Raw genomic sequence first — 12,709 nt, forward strand, 5'->3', positions numbered from 1 at the left:
TTGTATCTTATAGATACTGATCTTTTTCATGGAGATACACGTAAAAAAGATCATTTTCAAAATAGGAAAATATGATTCCTGCATTTTAACTTTTAGAATAAAAATATGAATATTATCGCATATGAAATAATGATTTATTAATATCATTTATCGTCGAAAATATACAATGCTAAAACTAACAAGATTTATAGAATCATTACCTTTGGATTAATTGTTTTGTTTATTACCCTGTTCTCCCGATTCGTCGTTAACCACTGACCGCGTTTTTCTCAGCGACGAGAGTCGTTCACCTAGCGTGACACGCGAAAAAATGCGTGCCAACCAATCGACTCAAAATAGACTAGGGTCTGAAAAAGAACCTGTTTCGTCGCTCTAGAACAATAGCTGTCGAGACGACGTCGCTGTGTGTAAGTTACGATTCAATCGTAATAAATAACGTTGCAGCTAAACAGCTCTTTATTTGAATATCGAGCGCGAAATCGTGACGACCGCATTGACGGCGACACGCGTAGCAACCGCGAGGTGGATTCGGTTTTCAATTTTTGTTTTGGTTACCGCTAAGAAAAAGCGTTCTACGTGCGTCGCTTTTCTTTTTCTTATTCGAGTTTGTTTAAGTAACGGCGTGTTTTGGAGTTGGCAAGAATGAACAACAACATTTTTTCTGTGTGTCTTTTTAGTGTTTTCCACGAAATTTAGCTTTTGTTTTGAACAATCTGTCATAAATCTAAACATTCAATATCGGACTCAGACTGGTTAGGATTTGGCTCTACTGTTATAACGTTGGAAATAATTTCAAATCTTAAATGATTAAACCAAGAGCTAGTGAACTGAGCCATGATCCATATTAGTCCCGGCACGAGCTTTAGGCCTTTTCCACTTATGATATCTGAGATGAAATTTTACTCTAGGTCAAATATAATCATATCTAGTTCTGATATAACAAATATTTTTGGAATGATTCTTCTCTCTTAGTGAGAAATTGGGTTTATGGAATAAAGCGATCAGGGGCGGATCTAGGCATTTAGAATAGGGACTTCGATAGGTTCATTATGGGGTTGGACGCGAAACGTGAAATTTTGAACGGTTTGATTATTTTCTAAGCCGTGATTCTTAAACCAAAATCACCATGCAATGATATTGACTTAAAACAAAAATAGGGCGCCCTAACTCAACCCCTGGTGCTATTAGCGTAGAGTTTGACCGGTTATAAATGCCAAAAATTATCTATGGCCGTTCCTTCCCTAGGAAAAAGATCGTAGATTGGTTTCGTCCTAGGAAAAGAATGCGCAAGTTCAATTCAATTCAACTGTGTTTCAGCTCGTGCTGCCACCTTCCTCCTAAACAACATGGCTTCCGTTTATCGTAAGTGTGCAAATTTTGCATCAAATAATCGAAATAATAGCCCGTAATTCGCTTGACAGTAAAAATTTATGATGCTTCCATCGAAAATTCATTTATGTGCATCGTTTAGATTCAAATTTTAAATGCCAACTTATTTCAAAAGGACTTAAATAAGGGTTTTAAACGGTAAATATTTTACTTCCGGGTTCGAAGCCTGACCCGTAGCTGGCCATATTTCACTTAAAATGAGTAGACGTTATCGGCCATTGTACTCTTTACTTTGTGGGAATACCTGAAAAATTTGTTAGAGTTGGTTAGAATGGACAGCTGCAAAATGCTGAGGTACCAGGCTAACAGTAACCTATTGCCCTGCTTACCTACAAATGGCAGGCTAATTAGTCAGTTACCTGTTTGTGGTTTAGTTTCACGATCGGATATTTTCACAAACCACATTGGTATAAGCCCATCCGTCGGAATATGAAAAGCTTACCACCAACAATTAGGTAACTAACTAATGGCAGGCAAGACTGCCGCTAGGCCACCTTTCATTCAACTGAGGTGTGTTTGTACAGGCTTGGATCTAACTGCAGTTTAGGTCACCTTTCCACTCTGTGGCGCTTGTGTTATTAAAGAATAGCGTTGTGGTTAGGATAGATATCATAACCATTAGGGAAACCTAAACTGCAGGCGCTCCACTCGCACGGAAATTTTTTACTAAGTTCTTTTTGTTTCACATTTATTGTCTATCGATTACGATTTAAGAAATCATTTTTCAGGAATCTCAAGAAATTGTCGTCCGATGTTGAGATTGGTGACGCGGCGATCTTCGCTGATCAATCAACAATGTCATCGTACTGCCGCGAGCGCCGGGTCCGTAGCGATGCGTCAGATCCTCGACCAAGAACTCGATTCGATTCGTGAAGCGGGAACGTGGAAAGCCGAACGCGTCATTACAACTCGACAGGCGGCGCAAATCCAGGTCGCCGGACGCCATGGGAAAATTCTCAACTTTTGCGCTAATAATTATCTCGGTCTGTCGGTAAGTTAGGTTACAAATTTATCAAATCTACATGTTTTGATTTACTGGACTCAGTTCTTCTGACCTGGAAAACTTAGGAAACTCAGAAAACCGACTTGAATCATTTTGAAAATGTACTTGTCTTAATCAAAAGTTGACTCTTAATCACAACTGTGGAATTGGATCCATCCTTATTACCACCATACAAATTGCGATAGTGGTCGCAAATCAGGGGTTGATGTAGGGTGCGTCTAGACTGTAGTTTTGCCAATTACATTACACTAGATCTTGAAAACAGCACAATGGAAAAACAGGAGGGTAGGGGGTGCTGCCTCTGAATATCGTGGTCATATTTCTGTGCATTGTGTTAAAGGTTTAAGTTTTGCTGATTTGTTGATTGAGTTGAAAATGCGGAGTTTATAGCACCGGATCCAGAATTAACTCCTTAATAATTTTAAGATGAAGATAAACTGTGCAATAGGCCATAATCCCTGACAGAGACCCTAGAAATCCTCCGTGTCATTTCTATCCACAAGCATCCTATTGCCAATAAGGCTGATGTAAGTACTGTATTTTTGTAATGTTTTATCTTATCAGAGTCACCCGGAAGTGATCGCGGCCGGACAAAAGGCGTTAGAAACTCACGGAGCTGGTTTAAGTTCAGTTCGTTTCATTTGCGGAACAACGGTAAGATTCATAGATGGCGAATAAATCGAAGGTTTTTCTGAATGAATGGGGTAAATTCACTGTCTTTGGGTTGTATGATTTGAGGTCCTGTTTTAAGTGATTGAATAAATCGCCATAAAACAGTTGGGGGTATACGGCGTGATTAGACTCTCAGTGCAGAAGTGACCTAATATTGCATTTTTGGACATCAAAGTCACAAGAACAGAACTAAAAACACGATTGGGCTATATCATCTCTTAAAGATTTTAAGAAAGTTATCATTATTACTATGATTATTGGGTGTGGTTTATAATATATACTGGTATATACGATAAAAATTTCAGGATTTGCACAAAGAGCTGGAAGAAAAGATCGCGAAGTTTCACGGCCGAGAAGCGGCTGTTTTGTATCCGAGTTGCTTCGACGCGAACGCCGGACTGTTCGAGGTGCTGCTGACGAAAGACGACGCAGTTTTCTCCGATGAATTGAATCACGCTTCGATCATCGACGGAATACGTTTGTGTAAAGCGCAGAAGAATCGATATTCACATCGCGATATGGCAGGCAAGTGCGAAACGAAAGTCGATTATCTTGTTTGTACTCTGGATTTCAGAGGCCTCTCTACGATAATATTGAATTACTAGTTTTGTTTCATTAAGTTGATACTGACAGTAAAAGAGCTGCAGACTTCTTCAGGTTCTAAATATTTTTCAACTGAGAAACGCTTGATTTGTTAGTTGTGTACAGACATGGCCCCCTTGATTACTGATTAATTTGTACAGACGAAATGTTTGACTGAGAGCAAAGAAAAATGATACGTTGTATAAGATCAGTATTAGCATAAAGAAAAGAATAAAATTGTTATGAATGTTAGACAAACGTCATCTCCTGTGTAAGATATGCTCTTAATTCGTCAATGTTTCTCCGTATTGTTTTCAGATCTGGAATCGCAATTAAAAGCATCGAAGGCTCGCATGAAACTGATAGTGACTGATGGTGTGTTCAGTATGGATGGCAATGTAGCTCCACTTCGGTAATGATAGTTTATCTCAAACTGTGATGTCAATTAAACTTCAGTATTCCGCGCATTTTCCTCTAATACATGTAATTAGGGACTTGTTAGTTGACATGAAGGTGGCTGCACGTCCACCAGCTCAGCGCATTTCTGAGTTAAAAGTCTGATATCAAAGTTTCCGTTGCTAATTCGAACTTTCGAGTTGGATCCAACGCGAACCAGAACTCGCCGTATGCACAGCAGCAAAAATATTCAAATACCATGATCTATAGAATAAGCTTTTGTATATCATCATCATCATTATCATCATCATCATCACAGCAGTCGGTTTAATTTATTTCATGATATTATACAGAGAGATATGCGATCTGGCCGACAAGTACGACGCAACCGTTTACATCGATGAGTGTCACGCGACTGGTTTCCTCGGAAAAACTGGTCGGTAAGTTCAATCTAACTAACGTTAAGTCGGTGAAAGTTTTTAGCTTTAAAGCGTGAAAAAGACGAAGAGAAGTTCAGCATGTTTGCCGTGGAATAAGAATTTCAATTATCATAGATAATTCGATGATTTATTTACAGCGGAACCGAAGAACATCTCGGAATCGACAACCGAGTCGATGTGATTAACTCAACACTCGGTAAAGCCCTCGGCGGTGCTGCAGGTTTGTAGATAAAGTATTGTACAGATATAGTCCAAACGATTATATAAACTGTAATCAAGTTACTGAAATATCATCCTGAATGAAAAATGGATCCGCAAATGTTTCTTTGAGCAAGTAGTTTATTCAATGAACGACTAGCTCAAGGAAACATTTCGGACTCTAGTTTTCATTCTTAGGAATGTGGAATTTTGTATCGTTATCAAAACACTGGCAGAGTATTTCATCGATGGTTATGTGTGTGACTGTTTTCAGGAGGTTATACAACGGGTCCTGCTCAGTTGATCGATCTGTTGCGTCAGCGTTCGCGGCCGTACCTGTTTTCCAATACGCTGCCACCGCCGGTCGTCGGCTGCGCGATTCGCGTGTTCGATCTGCTCATGGATAGTACCGAGTTCTCGTCGAAGGTCGCCGCGAATACTCATCGTTTTAGGGACCGAATGACCGACGCCGGGTTCACGTTGTCCGTAAGTATAACCACACGATCAATATATATCATCAGGTTAATTGTCACATTGCAGGGTGGCCACAAACCTAGAAAACTCTGACAAATTTTACCAAAAACCTGGAAAACTCATTGACCACAAGTTTATCAATACATGATTCAATGAAAAACATATTGTACATCTCAGAATTTGAAAATCTGTTTTACCAGCCTAAACTTGAGTCTACTGCATCATACCATTTGTCAAATTGTTGTTACGGTAATTCTCTGGAGCAAAAGATCATTTGATGCCACTTAATCCTTAGATGCTTATTAGATGTTTTAAAAAATACATGTACCTTTGATAATGTAAATTCTAAATTATCGTTGCTTGTTTTTTTTCACAGGGAGACTACGACCATCCTATCTGTCCAGTAATGCTAGGCGACGCCAGACTCGCTTCGACATTTGCAGACGAAATGTTGAGTAAGTTCTATTCTATTCGTTTAATCAAACTGAAGTATTTTTTCCTCCGAAGACCACGATAAAATTGCGATTACGTTACTTTTGCAGGTGAAGGCATTTACGTGATCGGATTCAGTTTTCCAGTCGTTCCCAAAGGTAGACAAATTTTAACTTATATATCACTGTTTAACCATTGTTCTTGAGTCTAAAATAATTAGATTTTCCGTGTATGTGTTAACTCAGAAATGAACTGATTGCAAGAAGGCTTCAGCACAGATATAAAAAACGAGGGCGGGCAGTGCCCTGTCTCAAAAGGGTGTAATGTACAATTTTGTAAAAGATACTTCTCTCAACGACTATGTTATCTTTGAGTCGCATTTGCTTTTGGAAAAATTGCAAAAGTGAAACGCGTAAACTAAACGAATGCAAATCATAAACATTCTTAAGAAAGATTTAATAACAGGTTGCTCCTATGTTTGTAATTGATATATTAATATTGAGCTGTGTGTCGCTTTTCTAAACCATAGTTATCGTACAAAAACTCGAAAACCCATTCGACATTCTCGGAAGCCAGAGTTGTCTAAAGTTGTCAAAGACCTCCGACTTACGCTTCGTAACAATGACTTTTTTATCACCCCTCATTGAGAGATTCGACCGTATAATGTAGTGGTAGTAGTAGTGGAGGTAGTAGTAGTAATAGTAGTAGTAGTAGTAGTAGTAGTAGTAGTAGTAGTAGTAGTAGTAGTAGTAGCCAAATAGAAATATCTATTCTGATTTTTTTTTCGTTTTATTTTCTCATTGCGCAGGTAAAGCGCGTATCCGCGTGCAGATTTCCGCCTCGCACAGTTTCGATGAAATCGATCGTTGCGTCGACGCTTTCATTCGCATCGGTAAAAAACTGAAAGTCGTCGCGTGAGAAGAGTCCGTTCGACGTTAGCAGACATTCGCGAAACATTCCCGTCGTCGTCGACAGTATTACGCCGGGCGCACGCGGCTGTCGGATAAACTTGTTCCCAACTGAAAAACCGCAGTCAATTCCGCAAAAAACAATAGTAATTTATATTTTTCAATCCGTAAGATCACGATATCGGTGATAAAAAATGATAGTAAAAATCCTGCAATTGTTGAAAGACTCAAAAGTTTATTTGAAACACTAGAAATATTTCGGGTAGTTGCTACCACCCTTCTTCAGTCTAAAAGATTTTAGATTTTAGAAGGGTGGTAAGAACCACCAAAATATTTCTAGTATTTAAAAAAACTTTTTAGTCTTTCAGCAATTTTTGGATTTTACATTTTTCAATGTCTTTCTTGCTTCGGGTATTTTTCGAAACGAGTGAAAAACGTTTAGTTTTTGTTTCGCGTTTCTCGACGTCTGTGTGCGTCCGGCTTTTAGAATATTCATCGATTCGTTGAGAGCAGCTTTTACGTTCAATCTTATTACGATTTGAAGTGTCCAAAAATAACTGGTGGCAAAATGCTGATCATCGTTTTTGAGATGAACGCATTGTTGTTTCTACTTACGAATTGTACACAAGCTGCTTTCAACGTTTCGTGAAGATTTTTTAAAAAGAATTTTAGATCTGATTTGCTGTGAAGGATAGAGGGTAAACAATCGCAATTTGTCAGTATTATGGCGCGCTTAAGTCAAACGTTTAATCAAATACGTTAATGATATCATATCGAATTTATTGACAACATGAATATCTATGTTACTTGAAGAGGTGGAATCGATAAAATAGTCGAGGCCATCTTTGCGGTTTGAACAAGTAACATACAGTGGAACCTCATTAATAGTAACTTCAATGGAACCACGAATCTATGCGTTATGACCAGCGTGAAATTATTAGTTGTTAAGTTTTCGCATTTTGGATGAAATCCTAGGTTTGTTACATTCAATAAATTATAATAACGAGGTTAACTGTAGTTAGTTTTGATAACATGCGGCCGCAAAACTTCGAAACGGGAATTCATGCATTGAATTTGGATGAAAATCGACTTAAGCGCTCTTGTGTAGATTACTATTAGGTTTGAAATTAAAAATGTGTATTTTGAGGTTTGTTTTGTTAATCGATGCGTATGAGATATATTTTACACTAATTAGTGGCAGTAGGGAACACTTTGTGTATATGGCTTAGAATGATTGCGGTTTTGGGGTGTTTTTTTTTTCGAATGAAATGATGCAAATACTGCTGCTGATGTTATGTCAGTTATACGGGTGTTCATGTGTAGTGCTCGCAATGCTCACAATATTAATGATAACGGTATTGAACATTGGTGGTCGCCACTTCAAACGCTTCGTCCTAAAAATTGGCTGCCATTTAAACGTACATATCACCGACCTCTGTATAAACTCGGTCTGAGATGAGATCCCAATGAGAAGTTACTATCTACCTAGAGTTGTAACTACTTATGACGAGAACATATGATGTATTTTCTGCTCCCATGCAAGCCCCATTCAAGCCCTCGATTTGTGGGTACCACCGAAATCTGCTTACAATCAAATTTTTTTTAAAGAATTTTCACTGCGCAGTACGCGTGTAGTCGTGTAGTTTATCTGACGCGAAATACCCATACATTATCGTCTTCTATTCCGAAGATTGTGGATAATGATCTGATATCGTTTCTCTGGCCTTTCCCTTGTTGAATTGATCGCCGCTAACACTCGTTACTCGGGCGTGGCCATTGGGGTTTTTTAGCGTGCGTTTTACTAAGATTATACATGTATGTATATGCCAGCCATGGATCTGACACTTTACACCGACTACGATTGAAATGATTTCGCAATTGACAAGAATATTGATCTGATATCTTTTTTCTAGAAATATTGTTTCGTTTACTTTATCGTATGTTATTTATTTACGAGGAAGATGTTGATCTTATTTGGAAGAAAGTACATAGATATTTTTTTTTTGAGAAATGAGTGAGAAATACTTAAGTGATACACACCAAGGTATGTCCACAGTCATAGATGGATGGACAATTACTTTTCGATCGGCAAAATATAAATGAGAAATTGAATATACCTGTCAACTTAGTGGAGCCGTAAATGTTTGACAGCATTAACGCTTCGATATACGGTTTGAGAATCGGGGAACTTGGAAGTTCTATGAAAATTTGGACCAAAAATCGGTTTTCCTAGTCGTCCGGTGAAATGCAGGAAGATTGATCAATATCGTAAGTTTAGGTGAATAGATTAGAAAATAGCTCGCGTCCATGAAATGTTGCGGTGTATTTTCTATTCTTTTTTTTTTGTTAGAATATCTCTGCAAACAATTCTCCATATTTTTCAAGTCAACTTCTATAATGACGGTCCACACGTTTTTTACTTTCATCTGTTCAGAAAATATCTCTTATTGAATATCAGTGTTACAAACAATTCCATTCGAATAAAAAAGCGCATTTATGAAACAAATACTTTAATTGTTGTCGTTTTTAGAAGTTCTGTTTTATGTCGCCCCGGATTATTAGAGATGTCCTCGATTTCATTCGGCACAGTTCTAGAAAATATACGTGTACATACGTTATGTACCGAACCGTTCCATGAGAAAGAAATTACGCAGCTCACTGCGGTTAATATTATTATTATTATTATTATTATTATTATTATTATTATTATCATTAATGTATTTATAGTGCCTGTATCCACAAAAAATGTGATCAAAGACACTTTTGTACCAGTCATGAAAACAGATCCGTTTTCAGACGTCGTCTGAAAATCGCTAAGCTGTCAGATGCTCTAATAGAAATAGGGAGCTTATTACACATACGTGGAGCAGCACATGAAAAAGAGCGATCTCCAAACGAGGTCAGCCTGCTTCTAGGTCGGGACAAAAGGAGTTCTCCAGAAGATCTTAATGAACGACTTGGTGTATAAAGTTGAACTAGTTGTTGTGGGTTGATTTTTCTATCGACACGAACCGATGAAGCAGATGACGCTGATACTGGAGGTGAGATATACCCTTCCATCAGTCGCTTGGTGGTACAAAATGGAGGATTATTCGAATTAACCGACACTGAAATTTCCAATGATGTACTTCCAATTCGAACAAAAAACGTGAAGTAAATTCGACCGCCGATCACACAACTATATCTGTACTTCGATTTCCGATTTCAAAATCAAACTCCTCTGTTTTTTCCCGGCAGGTGTAGGGTTGTATAAGGGACACTAAATCAACACGAATCAAACGAAATCGCCCAATTCGGGGTCAATCCCTATTTTAAGAAGAAAAAAAATTAACTTCCATAAAACATTGCTACCATAAGACCTATGACACGTGACCGGATCTTGTCTTCCGGAAGGACCATTAGGTCCAATCACTGGAAGGTTAATGACGTCATACGGAGGAGGCAGTTTTGTATCATGAATGGTCTATCATAATTAGAAGCTATTCTAGACTAATCAATAGTTACCGGACTTGGTCACGGAGTTTACAGACAACGACGCTTCGTTTCGAATCAGCGTTTAATGATGAACGTCTGGAGTCTTGTTTTTCGACATTAAAGACCCTACTGCCGGAGACCCGTCGTGCGAGTCGTCTGTCTGTCTTCTAAGTAGAAGAAAATATCAATGCAAGGGTTGGTTAATGAGGACGCCGAGGGAGTTCCTCATACCGCAATTGATTTTGACGAGTTCAGTCTCTAAATAATTCTGATTAACCTTTTCCAATGAAAACTCGTATTCCTCGCATTAAAGTTCTATTGTTTTTGTTGCGTCTGATCCGTGTTTTCCGTTTTGCCGAAGGTTGTTGCCGTTCTCACTATATCTACTTCGATTTGTGACGGTCTAAATCGTGGATGTAAACGTATATGCCGTAATCGCATCTATATTTTTAATCAAAAGCGTATAATCAATTGAAACGTATATGCGCTAATATTGAACTAATAGATTTTCATATCGACAACACCTAAAATTATCGACTCTAAGAACAGCACCTCCAGCCATGGAGCTAACACACACATACTCACTCCTTCGATGGCATTTAAGTTCATTCAAATTACAACACATTGCCTCTGATGTCTATCTAGTCATCTATTCTCACAAAGTGTGTTTATTTTTGTTGCGTTCCCGCGCACCTGTGAGTTCAAAAGGTGATTTAGAAAATTCGCGAAATCCGAGCCTCTATCTCGTAGAAAATTACCAGAAAATTATCTCGTAGAAAATTAACTATATATATATCCATTAATCTTCATTAATCTTTTTCCTGCTCGGAGAGCTCTGTTCGACCATCATTATCAATGCAAATAGACCTAGCTTCGGAACCGAGATCGACTTAAACACCGGCTTCCCGAGTCGCGTGACGTAAATGGAATGAGAAAATGATTACAGCTTACATCAGCATCATCTCCCGTCGGAATATTTCTTTATAGACAATTATCATTTCAATTGAAATTGAAGTTTCGTTTGAAATCGTATTGACGAGATTCTGTACGAGTATCGGAGCGATGGATATAGATTAGGAAAAATATATATTTTCAACCTTTTTCGGATACATTCATTACCAACGTTATCAATATGTACACGTTTTCTATTTATTATGCTTGACATTTTGATCTTGTCTGAAAAATAATTTCATACGAATTCAATATAAACTTTGAGCAAGTCATTGAGTTTCAATCAGTGTTATAGTTGCGCCTCCATAGGCGCTATTTTTTACATCGATAGTGAAAAGATGGCTTGTTTAATAGCAAGAGGTTGAAACAATGATAGGAGCACAACTTATGAGGGCTAGTGTTCAGGCGAAGCGAGGGCTACGGACGCGCAGCCAAAACAGAGCAATTTCAAGGCACTTGAGCGACATTTAAGCGGAATATTTAAAAAAAATCCAGAAGTATGCTAGAATTGTTTTTGAACGGGTACGAGAAAATGGGTTTTTTATGTGCTCCCGTCACGGATCCGCTGCTTCTCTATGAAGAGTCAATTATCATTATAGATAAGTCGTTGGAAGGTTAGACGTGGCTAAAGGCCAGGCGGTACGGCTCGCTAGCAAGCCCCGTTCCACAGTCTGCACCGTCTCCGGCGGCAAGAACGTACTATCGATGTCCGGTACGACTATACCGACGTGATTCTTCTTGCCGAGCGCCGACGTCGAGGTGATGGCGTACGCGTTGCTTCGGTAGCATTTCATCGGGCTCATACAGAACACTTCGCGACAACCTCGCCGAAAGTTCGAGTTGTACAACACGTAGACGAGCGGTTTGGCGACGCCGCCGCTGAGCACCATCCACCAGACGGCTACGTAAACGGTCGGATCGACGCTCGTCCGTCGTCGAGTCGGCGCGAACGTGTGCCACAGTTGTAACATATAGAACGGCCCGAGCAACGTGACGATAGCGATGTTCATGATCAAGATCATCTTGATCATTTTTACTTTCGCGCGCGGTATCGAGTTGGTCGTTCGTTGGACTGTCCGGCCGCCGACGCCCATCGACCAAATGTAATTGAAAACCCGAGTGTATCCGAACAACAATATGACGATCGGTAGGACGTATTCGACTAGGACAATGATGACGGTATAAAACATTCCGGCTAAATCTGGCGCGATGTACGTGACGCAAATATATCGGGCTTCGTCACCGGCAGCGGTGGCGGTGACGGGGACCACTTTGAAGAAATAAAGCGTCGGGCAGGATACGACTATCGTCAGAAACCAACTGAAAATGATCATCTTTTTGGCGCGGCCGCGAGTAACTTTGAAACAGAGTGGGTAGAGTATCGAATAGAAACGATCGACGCAAATCGAAACGAGAATCGTCATCGTGGAAGCCGGTCCGGCGAACTGCGCGAATCGCATCGCTTTACACACGACCGAGCCGAATATCCACGCGCGGCGCACCAGTTGCCCGATCAGAAACGGCGCACACGCCGTCACCAGAACGATATCGGCACACGCCAACGATACGACGAAATAGTTGGTGGTCGACTGCAGACGACGGCTGCGATAGATCACCACGCAGACGAGACCGTTTCCCAGCAGCGCCGCTGCCCACAGTAAACACAAAACGCATATCTCGACTACGATTTGTACGAATGGCCGTTCTTTTAGCAGAATCGGTACAGGATTTCCATCCATCGGCGCAATAACGCTAGTAATATTCCCTGTAAATATAGTCGAAACCTCCAT

At 39.6% G+C, this 12,709-nt stretch overlaps 2 protein-coding genes across 2 annotated transcripts; one reads left to right on the top strand and one right to left on the bottom strand.

Moving 5' to 3' along the window:
- Positions 1-1,345: 1,345 nt before the first annotated feature.
- LOC141913250 (2-amino-3-ketobutyrate coenzyme A ligase, mitochondrial-like) lies at positions 1,346-6,814 on the top strand. The gene is made up of 11 exons (XM_074804724.1): positions 1,346-1,362; positions 2,118-2,380; positions 2,957-3,046; positions 3,370-3,589; positions 3,965-4,058; positions 4,396-4,482; positions 4,620-4,702; positions 4,955-5,166; positions 5,531-5,609; positions 5,697-5,744; positions 6,395-6,814. The coding sequence occupies exons 1-11, from the start codon at positions 1,347-1,349 to the stop codon at positions 6,502-6,504; spliced, it is 1,302 nt and encodes a 433-aa protein (XP_074660825.1). The 5' UTR covers position 1,346; the 3' UTR covers positions 6,505-6,814.
- Positions 6,815-8,138: 1,324 nt separating this feature from the next.
- On the bottom strand, positions 8,139-12,709 carry LOC141912891 (putative G-protein coupled receptor 19). The gene is made up of 2 exons (XM_074804313.1): positions 11,725-12,709; positions 8,139-8,224 (listed from the first exon to the last, which is right to left on the bottom strand). Exons 1-2 carry the CDS (start codon positions 12,707-12,709, stop codon positions 8,139-8,141), a joined length of 1,071 nt encoding a protein of 356 aa, XP_074660414.1.

This window comes from Tubulanus polymorphus, chromosome 11, assembly GCF_964204645.1.
Source record: "Tubulanus polymorphus chromosome 11, tnTubPoly1.2, whole genome shotgun sequence".
Taxonomy (NCBI): Eukaryota; Metazoa; Nemertea; class Palaeonemertea; order Tubulaniformes; family Tubulanidae; genus Tubulanus; species Tubulanus polymorphus.